Consider the following 25,628-nt stretch of genomic DNA (forward strand, 5'->3'; position numbering starts at 1 on the left):
AAGGTTTTCCCTTCTGTTTTCTTATTCCGAATTTCCTCACAGTAGTCTAACAAGGGTGTCAAGAGCCTTTAAGCAAGCAAGGAAAATGGGCCCCACCTGCACCCTGTAAATTGTTAAAAGACAGACATCATTCCACTCCTGGGCCACCGCGCCAGTGACAGCTACGCCCATTTCATCTTCAGCCTGAGAACCAAACCACAAAGAACCATGGAATGGTAATTCTAGAATCATAGGTTGTGCTTGTGGAGTTAAAGGCATCAGCCTCAGCTAAGAGAAGCATCAGATGGACATCCCATGTCAGATGTCGGCAGTGGCAAGAGCCACTGTATTCCTCACACGTCCTGTCAGATTATCAGAAGAGAACAGGTCTTCTTTAATGATCTCTTGGAAGTTCTCTCTTATGTCCCTTTGGTGATGCTCAACAAATTGGCTGAATGAATCCCTAAAGGGCCCGTAGGAACCACTGATGAGGACCGGAGAATTTGCAGCCCTGTCAATACCAGCAGATGCCTGGTACATCTGCTTCCGTCCAAAAGCATCTCATTCCCTTCTATCTTTCTCTCGAGGATTGTATAACATAGAACATATTGAATGGTATTTTATATGAAACCATCCAAGAATCTGTCCTAGGATGTTCTTTCTCTTTTAATAACTTTTGGTCAAAGGTCGCTGGTCGAAGTTTCTTCTCCAGTCATATTTTAACTGGATGAACTGAAAAAGGGTTGAGGTACCAAAGGAACGGTTGTGTGTTCTTGTGGTTTCATTTAAATAATTTAAAAGATTACGATGCTTAAACTTCCGGCTTCAGATTTAATGGTATAAATGTTTAACTTTCTTGCAGTTCTAGCAGAAAGTTAATGAAATAAAAAAAAAATTGTCAATGGTTGAAATTCCCAAAGACGCAGATTTTACCACTACTGGAGACAGAGCATGCCAATCAGTAGAAGATATGGACCCAGAGTCCGAATAAGAATAGAGTGAAATACAGCTGTGCCTTCTACCTCTCCTTGAAAAGGGAGACTCACTACGTGGCCGTCTCAAGCATTTGCAACAAAAGTGTTCCTCGTATTCAACATCTGAGCCGCGAAGAGGACTTCGCTCAGGAAGGACAGAATGCTATTAACAGGTGTACCACGAATGACATCTTGAGCCTGAATTATGGCTTTAACTTAAGGTTGCTGCACAGGAGTTGGTGACTGGACTATTATTTGTAGGCCTAGAACCTCAGCTGCTTTATGGTAAGGTTGAGTCCTCTGCAGAGAAACAGTCAGAACAAGAGTTTATGTCAGTTTCCTCTCCAGAGGGGTCAATAACAACCACATCTTGTGTCACAGGTTGCAGAGAATCTGGTTGCTGCAATATTCTACGCGAGACCCAAGAGAGCTAAGTGGCTAAAATGACATGAAGGCAATTAACCTTCAGTTTTAACAGCAAAACTTGCTAAGTTTTCCAGAAATAAATAATAAAATAAAAAAATGTTGAAAGACCTCATGCGATAGCAACTCTCCGCAAAGGATGAAAAACATGAACTGCCTGTCTCCACACTGGGCAATTTGCATTATATTATGTTGCAGGCGTTACCAGCCAAATGTGGTCACTTGTGTGGATATAGATAGACTGATAGATCATTCATTACCAAAGCGGCTGGGTCTTGCTTGCATTTTGAGTCCTGACTAAAAAAGGATTCTAAACTGTAAAACAAAATCATTTTAAAAAATGAAACAAAAAACGATTGCTGTCCGAGTATAATGGCGCTAGCAAATAAAGAAGTTCATGTGTTGATGATTCATTGTACTTTTAAACTATAATACAGTACCACATAATTGGCAAAGATAGCACTCGATAGTGCGCAAACTGATACACCAAACAGTCAACTGCATGAGGTGAGAGCAAATGTCCACTTTAAGTATATTTAATGAATTGGTAACACCAAGTCATGCAGACACTTGTGCGGTCAAGCCACACCTAGAAAGACAATAGCTATTGCCTAATTGGGCATATTGCTTCCTTATTCTATTGATTTTAGAAAACGTGTATTTGCTGCGATGCAATCTTGGATCGCAAACACATTTTAGGATCCCATGGAGAAGAAAAGTTATTCGGCACCGCAGATACAATGTAGGCATGCAACCGGAACCCTAAACTAAGAGCTAGGAAAGTACAATCTATCAAAGAAAAAAAAAAACAAAATAACCGTAGCAAATAATTTTAATTGTTCTTAGTTTACTCATACAAGTTACAGTCACAAAAATGACCTCAGTAGTGTGTGATTCCCATTTGTTACAGCCCTTGTGGAATAAAGGCCTTAATATAACAGTAAGGTCAAACTTAGAAATAGCACCCTCTAGGCCAGATGTAAGTTTTGGGGGATTATTGAACTAAGTATCTTGCAATTCTGAATATTGTTTGGTGGGCCCTTAAAAGTGCAATGGTCTGTACCAGTTGTGGAATGTTTCACAGCTCCCACAAATTGAACAGGAACTATGGGCCATGTTGTTTGATGATGTACGAGAGGATATAAGGCTTCACTTGAAGGGCCTTTAAAAGAAGCAGTGCTACCAGAATTTCTCACTTCTTAACAAAATAAAAACTGCAGAACTTCACTTTGTTTGATATTTAGGAAAAATTAAAAAAAGATGTCATACTTTTCATTTGATAAGGGTTTTAATTCTTTAAACTGTGATGTCTTACCTTGGCCTCAATCACACGTTTCACATTGCAGTGATAGTGTTGCCAGGGTGGTTTCTTAAAGCAACTCCGGTGACTAGTCAAAACATAAATTTGGCTACTGAAACTAACAGGTGAATATAAACTATCAATATTATTTTTACTTTTTGTCATTTGCGTTTTGCCCCATCCAATATGTTTTTTCTGTTTTTTTTCCTTTCCCCATAGTGTTTAGTTTTAAGCTAAATGTTTGCTTTGAAAGAATTGGCTCGCTCTAACCCACACTTAAGAAGTCTATTGAGCAACAACTCTTAATCCTGTACTGAACCAAAGACATGCTTTCTAGTGATTGGTCTGGCAGGAGGAAGACTGTTGAGCTGAACTGAACTGCACGAATACGTCTGCTTCTGCCATTTAGTCTCCCTCTGAGTGGAGGACATCACACTAAAAAGGCAGGGCCTGTTACTCAATTGCAGGACATCTCGAGTTATCCAACGCACAGAGATGAAAACCCAGAAAAGAGTAGTTGCTTATATGCAACTCAACTTTGTTAAAACAAGGACAAAACGTTGAAAGAATGGTTTCAAATCATAAATGAAATTGAGTAAACTAAGCCACACTTTCCTTATAAATTAATAATATTTCCTGCAAATCAAGACATAAGATCCGTGAAAGAGAAACAGAGTGGCGTGCTGGTCTAAGATATAATTGTACTGCAGGTATTACTACTACAAAAACTAAGGCAATTTCCCCTTCTTGAAACAAGAGACTTTTATTGCCCATAACCCTTGATAAAATATATGTGTTAGCTTACCACTCTCCCAAACTAAAAAGTACAAGCTCCCCTGCAACCCTCTGAAATTTCTTTTGAGCCCCTTACCTTAAAAAATAGAAATCTAACTTTACTCCTCCAATCACCCTCTTGTTAAAATGTTGTGCCTGAACCACAATAATTTACTATGTTCACATCTCTTTCCTCCTCCCATACCGGTTTGTTATTCTAGCACAACCTCATCCGAGGATGAGACTAGTAGTAAGTCTGTATCCTAAGTACAAGGAGACAGATACAGACATAAACGAGGTTGGTGAGGACCGGTATTTTGACTTGAACACATGGACTATCCATCTATTTATGTAATCTCAGACATATCCCCGCCAAAGTGGTGTATTACAGGAACAGAACCTCTGCTGGAAGAAGCCAAATCTAGTATACAGTTTTTATTGAAGGGATTTGTCATACCTCACTTGGTGCCCTGAAACTCCCATAACCTACCTTGCTCAGACCTACAGGATGCGACATCTAACTTAACACATGCTTGCACCACCATCTGTACACAAACTTGCACCTCCCTAACGTAGCACTTCACCTTTCCTCCAGACAGCACGGCTTCCGCCTCATCATTCGTCATCCCCTACACATCCCTACTCTACGTCACACAGGTCTCTTCCCTTTTCTGGTAACAATCTGGAGCGTCTTAGGGCCCCCTCAATAAGACCACGACCAAGGGGAGCATACAAACCCAGCTAAGAGGTCGAGGTGGGCAAATTACTTTCCTATTACCCACCCCAAAAAAGCAGCGTTAGGCAAAAATGTTAACTAAACAGAGGCCGACAGAAATGCAAACTGAGAAAATGAAAATATCCAGGGAAAAATACAAGAGTATGTATGTACTAACTAATGGGTTGGGTTCGTAGGTCGTGGGTTGCACAAAATAACGGGCCTACTGGGAGTGATTTTTGCTCCTTGTTTGGTGTAAGTGTGCCGATGTGCATTGAGCAGATTAAATTGTAATATGTACTAGGAAGCAAGGTGCGGATTGCTTAATGTGAGGAGTACTGACAGTTTGAAATGCGGTGATAGAGTGTGCGCAACAGTGCAGAACATGTTAAATGGTCACAGTGTCTTACAAGAACAAGGGGAAAAAAGGAAATTAAGGCGAAATGCACAGAAAAAATAAAAAGAGGGTCAAATCTGTAGTTTGTCACGTTTCACATTTGTAGCCAAATAATGTCATTATATGGGCTGGGTTTCTATTTTTCTATGTTGGTTTCTTTTTCACAAGCAGATGTCCCGGTTTTCAGAAATGGGTCTAGCAGCGCTTAGCCCTTCAAGTGAAAGGTACGGTAAGGCCTTTGGAAAACCACAATAGAGGATTTCCCAAAAATAAGTTGCACTTTATTCTGTATGAAAAGAAATTTAAGTTACCCTTTAAATGCTATCTTAGTTGTAAACGGGTTCCATTTGTTTTAGGAACCCACACCAGTCAATCACTGTTTTGAGAAAATCAGGCATGTTGCAGGTCTGCGGCTGTAAACAACATCAAGTAAATTGTGCGATTAGCCTCTTAGCTACGATATAGCCCCTGGATGAGCAGGCTTGCAAACATTCAATTCACTGTAGTCACAGTAGCCCACATCCGGAGCAAGATGGTTTCCTCTGGCCAGCGGCTGCAGGTAAGGGCACTACCAGCCTTGGCTACACCCTGAAATTAGTAGGTGACTAGACCCCTCCTACCAGCCTGGCCCACTCTCCAACCCAAAGAATAAGGGCTACTGATATTCTGGGCTCCATTCTGCTATTGATGTAAAAGAACGAAGGGGCTTCAGTAGAAATGAGCTCTTCAGTGTTAAAAAAAAAAATGACGATAATTTACTTACGTGCAATAATAGCATAAAAATGTGCATTACAAAACAAAATATCCAAGTTTGAAAATTAATACATGAGCTTATTTGCTTTAAAATCCATCTTACTGCCCACTTTTCATCGTTGGAAGTAAAGCACCCACCGCAGAAGCTGTAGCTGTGACTGGTTTTTCTTTTCATTATGTATATTTACCACACTTAGTGTTTAAGAACAGGAGCCCTTTGGCATCGATTACAGTATCTAAAGATTGTACCTGAAAGTACATTAATACTGATACATGTAGCATGATCTGCATACAGCCCTTCGGGGAAATACGTTTGCGTCACTGAGGAAAAAGCATTAAATTATGCTTTATTTTGTTTGTTCATATAAATTTAAAATTGTAGATTCTCATAAATTATATTTACAAGGATTATAAACAAACCTCTTTATACCACCTTTCTTCCCTCCCCAACCCCCATTGACCCCCAGCCCCAAGGAGGTAAATCTCTGTCCCACAAAAAGGGGCTTAAAACGGCTTCAAAGTCCGGCGCGTGTATAAATAGGTGCAGGTAAATTGAGTGATTGCAAAATTAATGGAGGCCTTGGCTTATGCCTCCATTTTGTTACTCACTACAGTCCTATGAAACATGGTCACGGCAAAGGCTTATAAAAAAAAAAAAAAAAAACTCGGCAAGAGACTGGGACCAGGAAGCAGTGAGACTAGCTTCAGAATCCGCCACGCTGTACGAGAAGACGCATACAACAGACTCAATGAAGTTCAGGTCAGTAGTTTGTGATTTAAAATAGGTCAATTTAAAAAAAATCCATCAGGACAAAACACTTCATTTTAGAAAAAATAAAATGAAGAGTTGAAGAGGTGGCTACACTGCTTTTCTTTACTTGGACAATATGGCATAGTTCTGATTACGGGCTTTCTGGTACAAGCTTCTGACGTATTGCTTTTGATACATCGGCTGAGGCAGTTCTAAGAAGAAGGTAGGTGCTGCTTGAGGATTTCCCTTGTCTGCAGAGGTATTCGGTCTGGAAATCGCACCTGGAACTCCACAATCAAGTCTCCTCGTTGGGTGGGCACCTTTGGGAAAGGCATGCCTTCACCCCTCAGTCTCTTCACTGTTCCTGGCCGGATGACATCGCTGCAGGGGAGAGGAATCACACGACCATCGATGGTGGGAATGTTAACTGTGCAGCCGCAGAGTGCCTGTAAGAGATGAAAGGAGTCAATTAGCTTAGGTTCTCATCAACTCAAAGTAATCGCATTACGAAAGCAGAATGAAGAAAGCAAAATCCGCCTTTAAAAGAAGAATCTCAGTTTAGTAATAAACATTGCCCCCTCGCCATTACATCAGCAGAGACCTCAGATTTAATGTTACAGTTTAACTAATGGTACCCACTACCTCACTGCATGAAAGAGTATGGTAAGGTGCAATTTAGGCGTGGTAATTACTATTGGTATGCTGATACATGCAATTTCCAAGGAACCCAAGATCTAATAATCCCTATTCTCTTGATGCTTTATACCCCAGCATTGTTGGATTTTTTCATGTACGATAAATATCATTCCAAACACCAGGCCATTTGTAATGAGGGCCTAAAAGTTGGGCCTAGGAAGACAATATCATATTATTCTAATGCTGAAAAGCCAGTTTGGCCATGTTGTATATTCAAATCTCAAAAGGGAACACGTCTGCAGGTTTAAAGCATTCTTTATTTCACATAAAAGCTGGACAGCTTTCAATTTCGTTTAAAATTAAACGAGTACTTGCCAAATTGTCGCTGGACAACCCAAACGAAATCCTTTTCTCAAGCAGGACCTTTCGCTCTACCCCGATTCACTACTCTACTGGCCTACACATGGATCCTAAAGTCGTGCCTGCCGTCCACCAGTGCAAGCGGACTACAGAGCCAACAAATCATTGCTAATGTTGTGCTAGTCCGAGATTACACAAGTCATTTGAAGTTCAGTTTGGTTAAAAATGGTTCATCACAGAAGGAACAATATGGGAAAATGTTTAAATGTTAACCGCCAACATAGGCAACTCAAAACTCCAAGGAGTATATGAACACAGTGCTATTTATTTCCTGGCTTCTGGATCACTCAGTTCATTGGGATTTTTTTTTTTTTTTTATTATGTTGACACAACTGCACGCAGTATTAAAATCTCTGCTGTTTAGACTTGTTAAACAAGACTAAGTGCAGATTAGCACTACTCTAGATTGCATATGGCGACACACCTTGCGTCTTTCCCATATGTAGAGAACAACTGTGAAAGGATTAGTGTAAAGAGCTGTCTTGGTGGTGGAGAGTTTGAATAGATTATGTTGGTGATGGGAGACAGCTTGGGTCTGGGACCACAGCAGGCAAAAAAAACACGTTTATCCTATTCCTACAATCAAGCTACCTAAATCTCGAATAATATGCACATCTAGAGAAGGGAGGGCTCCTCCTTCACATCTTCAAAGCTCAACCCAAAAACCATCGGCTACTGACAACTCCACACCACAAGAACTCCTGACCATCACATTTTCTCTCCTAATCATCCCGTGATTAAGCAGCAGGGCTAACAGTTTGACTCCCTTTCCCTTATGTTGCGGACGCACATCAATGTTCATGGTAGGAAGAGCCCTGCAGCTCAAGCACTCCACTGCAGGAATCGATCCATCTTGCAACAGTCATCTTCGAAGCTAAAGTTCACAAGTTTGTACTGCCATAGGTAATACAATGAATGGAAGAGCAAAAGGCAGGCTTTATTATAGCCAGCATTGACAGCATTTCGTCAGTACAGAAAACACTGCTTTGAAAGAAAAATGTGAGCATATTTCGTAGTCCTGGTAGACAGATGTGAATTTTTGGATTAAGAGGGATGGCTCTTAATAAATCCTTATTGCGATAGGATTGTAAACGGATCTTAAGCATATAGGGCTGTGAGAAGGCTCACAGAGAGGCTGTAAAAACAGACACATGGGTGATCCCACCAGGTTATTTCTAACCAGTGGAAAAAAGAACAAGCATTGGCATAGCCAATAGGTCTCGCCTTTGGGACATTTATAAGTGTTTAACCATGCAACAGTTGCATAACTAAACACTTATAAGGTCCCAAAAGCGAGACCTATTGGCTATGCCAATGCTTGTTTTAACTGCTGCAATCTATTGAAGCCTCACGGAGAACATCAAAGCGGCCATGCGGCCGGGAAAGTGATCGCCAAACCACAAAGCGGCCGCGGAAGTGAAAGTAATCGCGGTAAAGCGCGACACGCGCGCCCGCGCACATGCACTGTAGGTCTAGGCTGGCCTGGTAGCACTTTTTGGAGCCCTCACAAAATGTCTCGCCAGACAGCGCATGCGCTGGGTCAGGCGAGACCTAAAAAGGAGGCCACAGAGGATACGCTTAATAGCCTCACTGGAAAAAGATGATCCAACAGCAGAGTATGTCTGACACATGTTTACTTGAACACGAGAATCCACTAGGAGTCTACCTGAAGGCATGACATTTCTGACTATCTATTCACACTGGGTCTTGCATGTCCGACACCAGCAGTTTCAGATGTTCAAGATGCAAGCCCTCATGAAACAAACCCTGCAGATAATGAGTAAAGAAAGGGACGGGAATCTTGTCACTTTGCTAGGTCAATAATCTGGAAGTAATGCACAAAAGATATTTCCATGTTGTAAACCACAAATAAACCCAGAAAGAACAGAAATCAGTTTACCCATGTTTTGCATTCATAATCAATTTGCAATTTGGGTTTTACCCAATTTATGAAAGGAAGCGCATGAGAAAAATTGCAAGTACGACATAGGCCTTCCTGCTGACAATTCTTGCAAGCAAGGTTCACTTATAAAATTTACTCAGCCACCCAAACTGCGAAGAACCAACATTCTGTTTTTGATTTTCAAACGCAGACTATTTAAAACCATAGGTGCTAAAAATGATGCCTGCTGGTAGGCTGGTTTCCTATTGGAAGCCTGTACTTTTAGATATGCTACTTGAACCACAGTCAAGAAGCTGTAATCTGAAACGGTCTATTCTGAAAACTCCAGTGCCAGTGGCGCAAGTGAGTGCTAGTTTCCTAACTGGATACTGGGCAGTCATGCTGGCTATGAATAACTGAGTATTACCAATCATTCATTTTTGTGTCAGAGACAAACACCTTCAGAAATTGCACCCACATGCTCCATGCATGTACTGGGTATATTGGTGGAGGCACAGAAATTAACAAATAAAAAGACTTTAAAAAAGAAAACACTGAATCTAAAATGCACATTGAAGCTAACTTAGAGCACTTCACAAGCCCTACAGACAGGTTGCAATATGTTGGGGGCGAAATCATGCACCAGCATTTTGATTCTGAATTTCCATGATGTTATTTGGTTTTATGCCAGGAATCAAGGAATAAGTTTTAAAAAATATGAAATATATTAAAACAGTAGAAATCTTTCAAACTAAAGGCCTTCCAGGAGTCTCTGAGAGCTCTTTTGGCACGATAGAGATGCTTCATGTAGAGCCTTGTGGCCCTTTTTTCAGACATATTCTAATCATATCTGTCAATTGCCATATACTTTGTATTTTGTAGGTGTGATTACTTTTTTTTTTTTTTTTTAAAGTGATGCAAAAAATATCTTTTTTGATCGCTTCCTACATGTTAAATGGCCTTGTTCCTGTCTGTTCTTTCAGATTGTGCTTTTATACTCTTAAGAGGTAAGTGCCGAATAGATCACACATCTTGTTTAACCTAAAAGACCTCTTGAAAGTCCCAACAAAAGTGAGGAGGCCTTCATAACATAATGAGATATGATCAGTTGTATAAGCAAGTGGACACAAGCCTGGTCATCATTTCCTGTGCATCTGAATGAGGAGTCCTCATACATTTCTAGAAGTGCTGAATGCATCGAAATGAAGCCTACTTGTCCAAGCACCTGAGGCCTGGTGTAGTAACACTGAACACAGAGAATGCAGCCTCTAAGAGTTTTTTTACTCATTCCAGGGTGAAAGATTGAAAGATTTCATGGGAATTGTGGAGGAGTGTGGCTCAATGGTTAGAGCGGCAGACCCTGAAGCAGAGTTCTGGCCAGGGACCAGGGTTCGATTCCCGCCTCGGCGGGGCTCGGGCTCAATTTCCTCGGACCTGTCTATTCTCGCCTCGGTGCCTATTCTAATCACGGGCCCCATGCTGCAACTCTGGGCAATAGCTTGCTTAGCCTCCACACCGGCCCCAACAGCGCTAAGGATGCCTGGCTTCACCCTGGGGGTGCCCAGGAGTGGACACTTCACAGGGAAAGCCAGGAGGGGTTCCACAGCGGTATGAGTATCAGCGCCAGGAAACCGCAAAAGGCGACACCGCAAGGTGCGTCTGGTGACAGTGCGCTCTATAAGTACCTTGACATTTACATTATATGGGAATTAAGGGGAATTTTATGTCATGATGTTACCATTATGACGTTTTAAAATGCACCAACGGTCTGTCAAAGCAAGCTTCCTGGACCGAGGTCAGCTTGATAAGACATTTCACTGACATGTATGTCTTTGTAAGCAAGTTAAAATACTCAAATCTCATACAAGCACAGATGAACTGTGAAGATCTTTAACAGAAGAGTGTTTGTGAAAATATATTTTCTGTTTCCTGAAGGACATTTGTGTAGGGCGTAGTCCTTATTTAGTATGGCCTCAGTGCTAAAACCCACGTTGTGCTGACATGACAAATCGTTTTTTAATTTTCTTTGTGAAGTTTTTGTGCTCGATAGGAATCAAAGTACAACAGTCACAGACCAGTAAAAGCATAGATATTGCATGTTAAAGGCCATTGCCTTCTAGGTGGCTGATACTTTTCTTATTGAGGATGAGGAGTGAGAGCATGTCTAGTATGTACATGACAAAGCACAACTGCCTGCTCACCAGTCCATGGACATCAAATTTGGAACAAATGACAGAGAAGAGAGTTCTGCCTTCAATGCCATTAAATCCTTGCCCCACTGTGAAGCATACATGCCAGTTCTGAAAATGACTGTACACAGGCCGGCTGGCTGATAACTACAGATTGAGGTCAAATTAAAACACAGCCTACAGTGGGAAGGGAAGCCAAGAGCCATACTAAGGGGGCATCCGAACCACAGCGCAGCCGCCAGCAGGGTACAGTGTGATCAACAAAGGCACATTTGCCACAACTCTGTTAGACTGGAACCAGTAAACATCATTCACGAACACACACGTTTAAGCCTTGGCTCCGCTGCATAAAGTGCCAACGCATTATTAATCAGCCCACCACAGGCTAGATGGCAAGAGCTATGCCAGGCTTGTGACAAAAGGCCATCTGCCACCATGCCAATGTGTTGAGCATTCCGGTATGTTTCTACGGGTCACGACTCCTGCATATCTCTTCACATCCTTCTGTGGTAGACTCTGAAGAATGCTGTGCCAGGCAGCACAGGCTGCCAGTTCTAGCAGCAGTCTCACATGGGGCCTCTGCACACCACTCAACGGTTGGCATTCGACTCAATCAATCGGAGGGATTGGGCAGATCCTTTGTGAGCCAAGGGCCTTAGACCACATCCTGAGCACAGTTAAAGGCCGCTGGGTGGTACAGCATCTCCAAGCAGACTCAGCTTGGGGAGGTCTGGGACAAGAGGGTACCGGCCCGGCCTTTCCTGGAAGTGTGAGAACACTAAATATAGAAGGGAAAGGTGGCTGGCCTTGATGCACAAGCCCGGGTGAGGTCACTGAAATTCAGCTGAGCTGATGGTATATTTGAGTAAGCCATCAGCTGTCCAGCTTTCCATCGTCTCGTCTCTGCCAGCTATGGGGGTGGGTGATTAAAAAGACCCAGAGCCATGAAGCGAGCCAAGATCCATCAGCACAGGAGGAGTCAGCTCGCTAGGCCAAGCATGCATGAATCTGTGGCTGCAGACTTTAGAATACCAGGCAATCAGGGGTCGTGTACTACAAAAGACAACCGTTCTCATCAACAATTGGCCCACAACTGGTCACTCTGAGGAAACGGTTTATGGCAAGGACTCAATTCAGAGTTTTACCAGAAAGGAAGCCCTGTTGAACGCAAGACTGCTCTTCAATATTTCTACATCTGGTTTTAGTCTATGTTCGAAACAAGATATGCATAAGAAATCGCTTTTAGACACACGACAGAACTAATATGCACATAGTAATAGGTCGTACAATCTGCTAAACATGTCAATTACATAAAACAAAAGCAGAGATCCAAATACATCTGACAGCAGTGTCACAGACACACATCTAAGACTTTTTCGATTCCAGTCATTATCACTGAAATGACTACCTAGGTAATCTCCTCCCTAGCGCTAGCTTGCCCATAACAAAATAGAGCATATGATGTGTCTTAGAATAGTTGCCTTTACATCCCATCCATATGATAATTTATACCACGTTTAAAACCCTAGAACACGTTTTAACATCTTCAACATTCTCAGCCCTTGGTCGCTAATCTTCGCTCCTCGACCACTTTGTTCCCTATTCTAATTCTATCCTACTTCCTAATGAATGGGCAAGTCCAGTGTTAAAATAGATGTGAACGCACTCAAGAGGGCTTGGCTGTGCACAGTAACCCTAAATTTGACTTGGGCTTGCCTACTGGAAGCTGCTGCTCAGCTCACTAATTCCACAGGGCTCAAACTTCATAACTTTTGAAATTCAGACCCGGCATGGTGTGCGAAGGAAATGATCGGAATGGTGTTAAGGAGTTCATATCAGACTTCAAAAGTAAATCCCTAGGTTTTCTCTTGCCAATCAAGAGGGTACTGACATTAAAAAAGGGACGTCATAGAATTATGGGGACCTGCTGGCACTTACAGTTCTACCCAATAGGACTGTCTCACAAGGGTCATGATTCTCCTGTCCTACATGCACCATGAAGCCGGATAATTAGAAAAAGTGTGTATTCAATTGTTACCGGAATTACTTCAAACTCAAAGGATCAGTATACTACCAAGTTACCAAGGAGTGTATTCCAGCAGATGGGGCCAAAAACACACACCTCGACCTCCTATAAATATTAATTTAAAGAGCATTTTGTAACCAAGAGCAGGAATCCATTGCAGAGGTGTATGTAGGATTTCGGCAGAGTAGAAAGGGGCCAAATAAGGGAAGTACTTGAAAACTAGACAGTCTGGCTTAAAATTGATCCCTTCTGTATGTGACAGTCAATCCAAGGTTTCCTATTTTCCGTGATGTAATCCATATTCCTAAAACCAGAGACCAATTGGACAGCTGCAATCTGGACCCTCTGTAAGCTTGTGTAGCTGGGTGGCAAGCAGGCATGCGTTTAAACCATTGCAGTAGCCCAGGGAGATAATCATACCTGCTCTTATCACCCATGACGCCGCGAGCAGATAAGAGGTAAAATGGAATAGAATCCGATCATTTGTAAGAAGGAGCTGCTTACCACTTCACTAACCTGGAGTCTGATTAACACGTGGGCTCAAAAAACCTTCTAAGTTATTACACTTCTCTAATAAGCTGATGTGCTGAACGAAAAGACCAGATGGTGGAAGGTCTTTCAAGTCCCTAAAAATAAAAGTCCCTGTCTAGGAAGCATTAGGTTTGAGACTTCTTTAACTCATCAGTATCGGACTTCTACAAGGGTCTTTAACAGTGTTCAGTTGGAAGTGAGGACTTTGGAGAATTTAACATATACCAATGTATCAGTGGCATAGGTTGGTATAGAAACCGATTGCTCCTTAATAAAGAAGGAGGACTCCCGGAAGGAGGTACTACTTTGGAAGTGAAACTTCCCACATTAACAATTGTCATCTCGCGGTAAGACTGGAACCAAGCCAGTGTCTGAAGATCAGCATGTATTACCAAGATCAATCAGGCACAAAGGATGGTATGGCCCAAATTCTCAAAGTCATCAGAGAGATCAGATCTCACCACCAGGCAAGCTTTACAAACTGGCTGATGATTTGAATGGAATGTTTTTAAAGTGAAATAATTTCAAATAAAGAAGTTTCATTTCCATATTGGACATTGTGAGCTGCGCACCCCCATTTGTTATACTAAGCTTCACAAACTGCTGCAAAACTGTGAGCATCAACTGTGAAACCCAAAAGAGACATGTCATTTTCATGCCTAGTACGGAACCCCAATTATATGGGGGGAAGGATACTTATGGTTATCCAGGCGGTCTTTCCCAATACCCTAGCCAGGAATGGCAAGTTAGAAGTGGACCTAATATTAGACACAATTGGTATAGCTGGGTTAGGATTTTTCAGCAGGGGATCGACTTTGCCTCTTTTGAGTTGTGATTGAACAGTGCCCTCCGGGACGATCTTTGCAATGATTGAAGAGAGAAGCGTCACAAATCTGATCTTAATAGACGAGTGCTTTTATTTGTATTACATGATTTAATAATGTTCCATGGAAGCAGTGCTTGCAATCCACCGCCCATGTACAAAAATGACTACTTTAAATGTGAAGGAGAAACTAATAATGGTAAGAGACCGCACACATTACCCTCCTGAAAACCCAATGGCGTGTGAAAGAAATCTAAAAGTTGTCATCAAACATCGCCTTGCAAGACAGCAACGAGTAACTGGGTTACTTTTAATCAAGGATATCATAATTTGTGATAACTTTTCAGACATAACGAATAACTGTCCTAGAGCGTGCCTACAGAGCTGCTACCACCCCCCACCCCCCCTGCACACCGAGCTTCATTTGTGCCTTCTTGCCAGGTTTGCTAACCATAGCTTCTGTTCCCTGGCCTTACTTTGGACCTTCAGCAGCAAACTGGAGGCAATTTAGAAGTGAAGGGTTCGGAAAGGGGCTTTATGTGCTGACAGTATGTGCTAAAAGGCAATGTCAGTGTGTGTGGTGTGACTCCCACTATCTTTGACGTTTTTGTGAACCAAAGCCCATGTTTGCAAATAGCTTGTATTTCAATATCACCTATTACTCTACAGTAGACTTCAGTTAATTATAAAGCATATAAAAACTAGCGTATGTTTATTGGTTAACCACTGACAATTTTGAGTTTGTCAAAAAGATACCAAAAAAACAAGAATTCTGGGCTGTGCATGCTGGTTTCAAGCAAAATACAGTGTAAGGGTTTTTACAACAAACTGTCAACTGGGAGGCTGTGCCAGATTCTGGAGCCTGTCAGACAAACAAGAAACGTTTCAGTTTTTACTTCAAAGATGCTTTAGGCACAGCTGCCACATGATATTTTAGACACAACAAAATCACATTTTCCCTTTTACAAAAACACCAAATGGTTCTGCCCACACAGGTGAGTCAGAACCAGTTCGATTGCCCCCTCAGTTCTCCATTTTCAAAACTCTGTCACAGAACAAAAAAATACATCTGCCTCAGAGGGAATTACGTTTGAGCTTCTTAAAGTTTTGGTTGAGACAGGCACACAATATCTAGATTTATTGGTATGTTGTATGTGGCACTACAAGCCGGGGGTATCAGAGCATATAAATCACAAAGGACGCTGCAGGTCCAAATAGATTTACATTGACTTTGTATCTGTAAAGATACATCTAAGAAAATGAGGAGAGAAGGAATGAGGTAGGAAGGAATACAGCAAGGAGTTAAGGAGAGTAATTTTGCTGCATAACTTATCAATCATAAAAGAAGTTGTGGATAAGGAACGTTTTTAGAGTTCTATGAAGGCCAGAATAGTGGGCGAGAGTGGGGAGTGTGTTCCAATTTCTTTCGTCACAGAGCCAGATATTGTCAGTTTTAAAAGCTTCCCCGATCTGGGATTTGGTAGTTCGGAGTATCGGTGAGGTGTTACTTCTAACACCTTGTGAGCCTGCTACGATGGCAAGAGATGAAGATGCTAAGTTTCTTGAGGAATTAACTAAAAACTTGTGGTGAGTGCAGAGAAGCAAGGGTGGATGGGGTAGGACTACAATGCTACTGTTTCTGATAAATCTGAGGCACAAGAAGGGCATAGATGGCTTATTGGATATCAATAAGTAGTCTCGAGGGAGTAAGTGCTTGATTTTCATCATTAGATGGATTCAACAGATTCCTTCCTTGATGCAGGCATCCTTTGTGATCGGAGTATCAACGATAGCCCTAGAGTTTTTACTTCATTGAGGCAGTCTGCTTAAAAAATCTTTCCAACCATTGATCAGAAATTCTGGTTTAATTGGGTGGAGCATTATGGTATTCATAAATATGCTGAACGTGATCTTCACCAGGAACAATTTAACATTGTTTAACTACAGCTGGGGAGGGTCTGTTTAGATAATCCACAGCTCTGCTGAGGGAGCCGAGACACTAAACATTTCCATCATAAAGCTTGCGAGTTCAAAGTTCAAAGTGAAAAATGTAGAAGCAATATGGAGCTCGAATAAACACCTCGGGCAATTTTGACAGCTTTAGAGATTTATTTACAGATGCTGAACAACTGGTGCCTTTTGTCCAATAAGGACGGAACCATCAGTCTGAGTCCTTACCAAGAAAGCCTGGGATTGATCTCAGGATCATGTGCAAGTCTTCTGTGATCAAACGTATTGAAAGCTATAGGCTATCCAGAAAGATATGAAGGCAGGACCCCAGTGTGTGGTTAGCAACACACTTCTCCATTTTTCTCTTGATGGCACAAGACCAACTGCTGGGTGAGCATTGGCTAGTATTTTATAGATTAAGTTGTTTTTTATGAGTGGGTTTCATGTACCCATGACCTTTAATAGGTCATCTTTAGTGATGGGAATGGACTCGGACTATTAACACCAGCACTAAGTAAGAAGGAAATCCGACTGAAAAGCAATTTTGCCAAGTACTGTGGAGGCGGAGATCTTGGTGAGGATAAAAAATTAGCTACATTTTTCAGACCGTTGCCTGCAGATGGTAGTTATTTAAAGTGATTGGAATTTGTCAACTGGGCGCACCGTGGATCTGCTTTTATAGAAGGAAAGACTGTGTTTGGCTTGGGTGATGTCAGTTTTCTACTTTTTTCTTGATTAAAATATTTGGAAGCGGAGCTGGGGCCGTTGCTGATTAACGTTCTGTTTTTTGGTTTCTAGTTACTTGGTTAAGATGTCTGAAACATGCACGGCTGCATCCTGAACGTATTTTTTTTTTTTTACTACGAGACAATACGTTGATTACATTTTTCATTTTACTATGGTTTCTTCTACTTGTGGGTTGATGTCGGTGATGAACAGGGTTCTGTCAAAATGTTATGTATTTTTTCGGCAGGGGGTCTATTCAAACAGATACAGCGTTTTGATAAGCCGACTCTGCTTAAGGCATAGAAGTTATATGCTCAAGGTAAAAAGACAGTGGTTGGACCAATCACCTTTTATGGCAGATTACTGGGCCAAACAATACTATACCAAGGATTCTGTTCCTAAAGTGCATGAGTTAAACGACTGGTGGCAATCAAAGTAATTTAAGACGGCAACTAGGCATGGAAAATGTATGTACGTAATGTAAAGTATTTGCATACCACCAACCTAGCTTGTGACTTAGCATTTAACAAGGAAGTTGTGGCAATCATGATGCTGAAGGGGATACTGTTCTATATTCTGTAACACATTACATTTGAGCTGATGTATTCCAAGAGGTGATTGATAAAATCTGATAATATTTTTGGAAGTTGGGTAGTCACTTTTCAAGGTAGAGTTTGAAGTATTTAAAAAGGTAGGGGGATGTTGTGGCTGGAGTTTGTTCGGATGTATGGCTGCTCCTCTACCCCTCTCCTGCAGGTACCTGCTTTTTCTCTTTGTGACGCTTTTCTGTCTTTCTCTTGCTCCTTTCTCTTGTGTTTGCTTTAATCTCTCTTACTGTCGGTCAATGTCCATGAAGGAAAATAAGTGACGGTCCCAAAAATCAGTTTTGGTGGGCTCCGCTGGCAACCACCGCATCAAATTAAACACTGACTAAATGAAGCTTCAAAGAGTAGCTAATTGGCTTGACCAGAAAACAGTTTCACTTACCTCTTTAAGACTGATCTTAGCCGTGTAGACCACATTGGTTCCGTCCCTTTTGAAGTGTGCATGTGGCTTGTCCTTCAGAAGAAACACTATATCGGCAGGGATGTTGTCTGGTGTGGAGTCTCCTTCTTTGGGGAATGTGATTTTGGTTCCTTCTTTCCACCCTCTCTTAATGACAATGTTCAAGATCTTATCCTCTGTCCGCATGGATCGTCCATCTGGGTTGAGCCTGCGCCGTGTGATCTTCATCCGCTTTGTGCAGCCATGGAAAATCTCTTCGAGTGAAACCTTCAGCTCGTGGACTACAGGGGGATCCTGAACTTTCCGCCGTGAGTTAAGGGGTTCTGGGTGCCTCCGATGAAATCCATTTACCCCAAAGCGTCCAAAGGCATTGAATGGATCATCCTCATCCTCATCAATATCCATGTCTTCGTGTTCAAATCCATTAGGCATTCGAGTACGACTGGATCCGAAGAAGATATCAAAAGGGTTGGAACCACCAAAGAAAGAGGCAAATGTAGCATGGGGATCTCCATGGAAAGTGTAGTGGAAAGTGCTGCCTGAGTTGTTGGAGGATCCACCTCCAGTTTTGAGACCTAGTGCACAAAGAACATTAGAAAACATGTCAGTAGATTTGTTACATTCATGTATTTGTTTCTTGCAAAAGTAACTCAATATTTTAATAGAAAAAAGCATCATTCATGGCATAGCTTTTTAAAGTTTGTCTTGAGGGAAAGCAGCAGGCTTTTCAGAACCGGAGTATTACAAAATGCGGCAGATGCCTGTCAAAGATTTTAGATTGCTTCAATATGGTGCTTGATGGTGAAAGTAAGTAGAATGTGTGAAGCAGGTGGCAGTAGATGCAGGAAAAGAGCAATACAGCCCGAAAGCACACGGTAAGCAAACATAATTGAGCAATGATGGTATCTCTTGAAATTGCCTCAAGTGGCATTGTTAGACTCTGATGTGGGACCTACATCTTGCTATGCCACAAAGACTCAAGCTGTCCCTCACTGATGAACCCCAATAAGGAGGAAACTTGTCTGAGGTCCGTGAGTTTGCTTTTAGAGGGGTTGTGTGCTAGATTCTGTCTTGGTAGTCCCTGTGGCGGGCAAAGTTGATTTGCATTAGGTTGACCGGAGTCTCTAATGACATTGTCAGCAAAAAAACAACATACTACAATCTCCTCCAGTCTAATTACAAGAGTCTAAGATTAATTACAGCATGCACTTTCATCATCTTATGTCTCTGTCTCGCCATATCTCAAACCCAACACTTTTCAAATGTTCCATCAAGGTTGTTGAATATCATCCAAACAGAAAGTAATAAAAACAAATGGGCAACATGTGCTAAAGTGCACTCGCCCTTTTATCAAACTAGCAGAGGAAGAAAGGATCCAGACACTAGCCTGTCTTGGTAATGTAAAGAAACAAAGTCATTTCTATCAGGCAAGGCAAATAACAGAATTCTTAAAATTCTGCGATTAGCATAGAAACGTTAAGCACTGTGAAATAAGACTCAAAGATCTGAGCACACAGACACAGACTCTGATCCCAAGCCCTGCCAGTCGGGCTCAAGAATGTGCTGGAGACTGAAATATGAATACAGAGTCCTTGGTCATCAGCACAACACCCGAGTACAACATAACTGCTCATATTTGCATAACAGAGGATGACACGAAAGCAATCTAGAGGACTCAGATGCCAAGAAAGTGCAAGGAGAGACAGATGAAATAACAATACAGGTAATTCCCATATAAAATCCCCCTCTTCGTCAAAGAATCCTTCAGACTTCTTGAAAATGCGATGTAGTTCTTAACAAAGAACGTTTTGCAGACTCAAAACTCAAGCCAACAAATTTCCAACCCACTGCCAGACATTTCAGTGGACTTTCGGTGCAGTAGGAACTGAACTACTCCTAGTGGCAGCCACCAGGGTACTCCAGGGGGTGACATTATAATGTTGTGCTTCACTGGCTCTAATGTCTCTGCATGGGGTAAGACTTAGCACATGTCATGTTGGAATCAGTCATTTATGTTAGTTTTGTGCACTGTAGCCTTGGTGAAACAACGCAGTGCTGAGATCGAGCATTATTTAATGTCATTCTCTGAACCTTTTCATTCATTCTGGAAGGAAGCCGCAATGTTAAAGAGCGGACTTACTTTGGCAAACCGTACAATGCACAAACAAAGAAAGGGAGCAAAGTTATACTGCGGAGGGACGGGACATCAGATGTCTCCGCTATCTTTGCTTCACTGAATATGCCTTGGATAAGTGATATTTGCTTTCACAGTCTCCCCACTAGACAGCCTCTGGCAGCCTTTTATCACTGGATTTGACCAGTGAATCAAGACACAAGGACAGGCTGTGGGCATGCAAATTCGGATCAGGCGATCTTCACTTGGTAGCTTCAGTGATTCATCAACCACATCTGGATTAAGAAGCAGTACTGTACAACAAAGCAACTGCAGCACTGCTATTGTGATGAAGAAACAAGTATTGGCAAAGCCAATAGGTCTGGCATTCGCTGCCAGCCTTTTGGTTTGTCAATGCTCGTTTTGTCTTGGTTTTTGGAACTGCTGAGCATTCAAGGAGATATATATATATATATATATATACACATACACACACATCCGCTCATCTGCCGAGACAGCACCAGCCCAGGATCCCAAGGGCGCCACGTGGAGGGGATTGACAGTCTATGTATAAATTAAGGGAGCTACCCACCACAGCACGATCTTTCCGATAGCCTGTGAAAAAGAGGAAACTCGAAACGCGTCGGCGTTTCGGAAAGCTGCCTATCCAGCCTGCGGACGAGTGTCCATACCTTTAATAAAGGCTGGTAACCTTGTGCAAGTTCGTGTGCGTCTCAAGTGAGTTACCATGTGACACACACTATATATATATGGGGATTCAATTTTCGTGAATCCCCAAACAGGCTGAAGTCTGCTCAGATCAGTCGTGCGACTACCATTTGTAACGGTCTACAGTTTTGATAATCTAGAATCTATTAAAAGAGAGTTTAATAAAGAAAGATCTTAGAAGACAGGCCTGTTGTAGTGAAGTATTTCCCAGCGCCGCAGGACAGGGGTCACACAAACAAGTTATTTCCACTGAGCTAAGAATAACCGGCAAACACTCCAGCGAAGAGGGATGATGGACAACCCAGTGCAGCTTCTCCAAACCACTGAAAGACCTTTCATCACGTATGCCAAAGCCTCTGCTCCGTCCTAATAACAGCTTCTCTTTTCTTACCAGTGGATTTTTCGTTTCAATATTTGTAATGCCACTTTACACCAAAATATCTTTTGATTACTCTTCCATGAGTGGCCACAGCATTAGTAACATTTATTATTACTTAAACCAGCCTCTTGCATGGTTAAAAACATACCAATGGAAGGAGTAGTTTAAAATGATATCAGTTTATACCGTGGCTTATTAAAGATGTTATAAATCCTGTTTGACTAACACTTTCTAGCCTCTGCTTGAACCACTTCCAAATACCAATGAGTTTGTGTATGTCACAGTAGTATGTAGTCTGGCCAGGAGGAGCGATGTGGTTGGAATCTCAAGAGTTGGCTACAAGACCACCTCCTCACCGTCAAAGATCTTGAGAAGGTCGCTTTATCCCCCCACGTAGGTAAACAGGTCAATATTTGAAGAAAGCAGACCACCAGTAGCTGAAAGCCGTTTAACTGGCTGCTCTAGCTGGTACCCTTTCTGCAGGTACTATCACGGTTAAAGGATGGATTGAGCGTCTGATTGGTAACGCGGGCACTTGGGCAATGCCTGAGGGGCTGGTGACCTAGTTCCAGCTGTGGGCTGCGTTTCTGACCAGTCCGGGGGGGGCGATGTGCGTGGTATCTGTATTGTTCCAGATACTGCCAGCAGCCCAGTGGGTGCCCTGAGTGGCTTTTCTGGAGGCAGATGGGCGTCCATTACCTCCCATTTAGGAACAGGCAGAGGTGTAACTCCCTTTCTCTCGCTGGGCCTGCCCATTAATGTATGCATATTGAGCGGGGACGGGGGGGGGGGGGCTGAGCAGAAGTGGCCTCATTTGTTTTCAGGTGTGTTTCACCAGTGTAAACTAATCCGTTCATTTTTTATTACCCCTCTCCTCCTTTTTTTTTTTTAAAATAACATTTCGACGAAACAGTGTTTTGAGGAAAGGCAATATTGAAATGTGGGCCACTTTTTTTTGCGTGCCCAGGCTGATTTTTCCTCCCAATCCAACCCTGGACAGATATAACAATGTAATATGGTTTGTGGTCCCGACTCAACTTATTAGTTGTAGGGTGTTCCTCCCAGACATGCAAAGCTCGGAGGCAGCTGTCGCGAGAGCTTCAAAAAGTAAACGCCGAGATTTACTCAACTTGTTTATCTTCCCCAGTCTCTTTAACTCAGTCTACCAAAATGACATGCCTATGCAATTAAACTAAATAATATCCAAAAAAGAATCTTACACTCCAGATTATTAGAAAACCTCTTTATTGTTAATTCTTCTCAAAGACCTCAAACGGAGCAAAAGAACAGCCAACCATTTTGAGGAATCGCCTCTTTATCAAGCCTACAAATAGTCCTGTCCCAAGTTCTTCTTGAAATCGGGTGGGCCGAAATGTAAATAGAATCCAAAATTATAGTAAAATCGAGTCATCTAATGCTAATTTTTATCAGATATTGCTTGCCTCGTATCCAATGTAGTTAAATTGTATATGCTCCAACTGTAGGTATCAGGAACGGTACTACACAGGCAGCATGACGTCAACCGTTTGTTTCCTTGAAATGCGCGTTGGTAGTTCTTTTGCAGTTTGATGTATATGAGAAGAAGTATCAATAAAGAAGGTTTTCAACTATTTTCGTACATTATTTATTATTGTTATGTCAAGTAATGCTGAAAGCAAGACCTTCCTATGGATGCAGGGAACTTTAAACATAGCAGGGGGAACTAGTGTTGGCGGAAAAGGCACCGAGCTATAAATTCCTACATTCTTAATTTTTTATAAATCTGACATTGCTAAGCACACTTTTTAAAAACTTTTCTTTATACAATTACCTTGAAAAACTAAAAAAACGAGTACGAAAGGACATATTATCGCTCCACATAAAAAGCAAAAGCCTGCCAGTCGTATTACAAAGATATCACCCTTAAAGATACATACAAAATTAAATATAATAAATGAGGCCATGGCTAGTGTAAATATGCCAGTAAAAGAAAAGGCAGCCAAACAACAAGAAACAAAGAAGGCACACAGGGATACCCAAAGGAAAACCAAAGTTGCCACATGAAAACAACACAGTAGTAACACTGACAACCAAAAATGGCATAATTGGAAGAGTGAGGCGTGCATACAAGAAAGTCATCGGGTATATATTTCTAACCAAGCACTGGCAAAACCAATAGGTCTGGCATTGGCTTTGTCAATGCTTCTTTAGTCATTTTTTTTTAAAGAAACTTTATTGTTGGCGGAGCTGCCGGGCTCTAGTCAATCTGCTGTCCCTCACAGTGAAGTTAGCCAATAACTGAAGAAGGCTGACCCACCGCCCCATTCTGTATGCTGTGGTGGGACCAGGAAAAATGTGAAACACGCAATTACAGACCAATGGATGAAGATGGCTGGCTGAAAGGCCATATAAATAACTATTTTATACATAGAATTACTTTTTTACTTTTTTCTAGCACTGCTTTATATGTAGAATTCAGATGCGAGGATGGCAGTCGGATCTTATGGAGTAAAGAGGGCTGGTGAACTAGAAAGACGAAACTACTACAGTGATTTACATATTATCATCAGCCCGTCTTCTTTCTCCTGCAGATAAAAAAATTCCAAGCACAACACCATAGATAAGGATGGGGCTGACAGATACCAAGCCTCTTTGAATTCAGATAAAGTTCAATTTCAGCATTGTGCGCCAAATAAGCGCCAGCTGTGGGGGGCCCACATCTGGGATATGTGCCCACAAAAAGACTGGAGCAAAACCTAAGTGCATACATTGCAAATCACTTCAAGAAAGTAGTTGCATAAATCAATGAAAAAAACAGATCTGTGAACCCGATCACAGTTCACAAGCAAAGACAGCATCAAGGGTGAGAGCCACAGGATAGGACGGACTGAAGGATGTCCCTTAACATCATAAACACTGGCTAGCATTAGTAGTTACAAATTGTAACCACTGCTGCACAACACAAAAGGAAGGTGAGGCAACCGAAACAAGATATGTCGTATTTATCCTTAATCCTTAAGGTGAATTAGACTATTGGGATAGAAAAGTACCCATCATGCCTCTGTACCGCGTGCAGCCCTGCCCTGGTGTGCCCAATATGTGCATTTTCGACTTTTCGCTTCAGCACACACAACAATCATGCATTTATTCTGATAGCCTGTGGGAAATGGATTGAGGCACAGAGAGGAGCTCTATGTCTCGAGGGGTACAACCAAGCACTCTCCTCACTTCATGGGACTGAACACGAACATCTCACTTGGTTGAAGACAATTTTGTCAGCAAATGATTCTCGTCAAAGATCCAGGCCGTTTTCCCTGTTGTCTAGTTGCCAACTGGCATCACCTGTGTGAAAGGACTGCCAGCTCCTTCTAATTGGGCTCAGTCCGTTCATGTGGAACTTATATGGTGCACATATGGTTGCTCTGTAACTATGAGGCAAGGTGCGCATAGAGTGTGTGTACATTGTTCGATTGCAAAGAGACAGTGCCCAATTTTGAGACTCCTTTGTTTGCAAAATCACAATATGGAAGCTGGAGACACTGGTAAATGGGGATAAGAATTGTAAGGAATCCCCAGAACGTTTCTGAGGACCTTTCAAATGGACCAAGCTCTTGGGAAAGGAAGAAGGGAGACAGAGGCTCCTGCTAAATGTAGGGTCACTCACTGCCCCCTTCTTGCTTGACTTTCGACTGAGGCGTGCTGCAGACAAGTTCTGTGGACTAGAAAGATAGGCAAGGCCTGTCGCATTTGCGCTACTGTTTCTTGAGCCTATTAAAGAACACCCAGATACACTCACATTTCTGCCACCAACTCTACAAAGCAAGAACATGTAGCTGAGCATATTCATTTTGGTCTGCCAGCCAGGTTTAAATAGCGGGAAAATTCCACACGTCAGTATTCCATTGATTTCTTTATGACTTGTGTTCAGGAGGCAAACACCCCTGTGCTGGAGAAGATTCTAGATTTTTGGAGCCTTTGGAAACCATTTCCCCCTTAGGTCGGACCTGAAGTCCAGCAGCAACCCTGTGAGGGGTGCTGCATGGGAGGAGGTGTGAGGGGAGGAGATATAACTGAGGATAAAGGGTTACAGGAGGTCACCCTGTAGTGAAAAGCTGCCTAGAAGGGCAACTTACTATCCAGATGCCTGAAAAGAGGAGCTGTGCAGGGAAGTCTT

General features: G+C 42.1%; 1 protein-coding gene across 2 annotated transcripts in view; it reads right to left on the reverse strand.

Annotated features, from left to right (window-relative positions):
- Window positions 1-2,190: 2,190 nt before the first annotated feature.
- DNAJB5 (DnaJ heat shock protein family (Hsp40) member B5) overlaps window positions 2,191-25,628 on the reverse strand; it is a 52,130-nt gene continuing 28,692 nt past the window's right edge. For both annotated transcript variants that reach the window (XM_085628266.1, XM_085628258.1), the window contains 2 exons: window positions 18,237-18,829; window positions 2,191-6,512 (listed from right to left, as the gene is read on the reverse strand). In XM_085628266.1, coding sequence (XP_085484392.1) covers window positions 6,279-6,512; window positions 18,237-18,829 — 827 coding nt within the window. In that variant the 3' untranslated portion in view covers window positions 2,191-6,278. The remainder of the gene's footprint in view (window positions 6,513-18,236; window positions 18,830-25,628) is intronic.

The sequence above is a fragment of the Triturus cristatus genome, chromosome 2_1 (assembly GCF_964204655.1).
Source record: "Triturus cristatus chromosome 2_1, aTriCri1.1, whole genome shotgun sequence".
Lineage (NCBI taxonomy): Eukaryota > Metazoa > Chordata > Amphibia > Caudata > Salamandridae > Triturus > Triturus cristatus.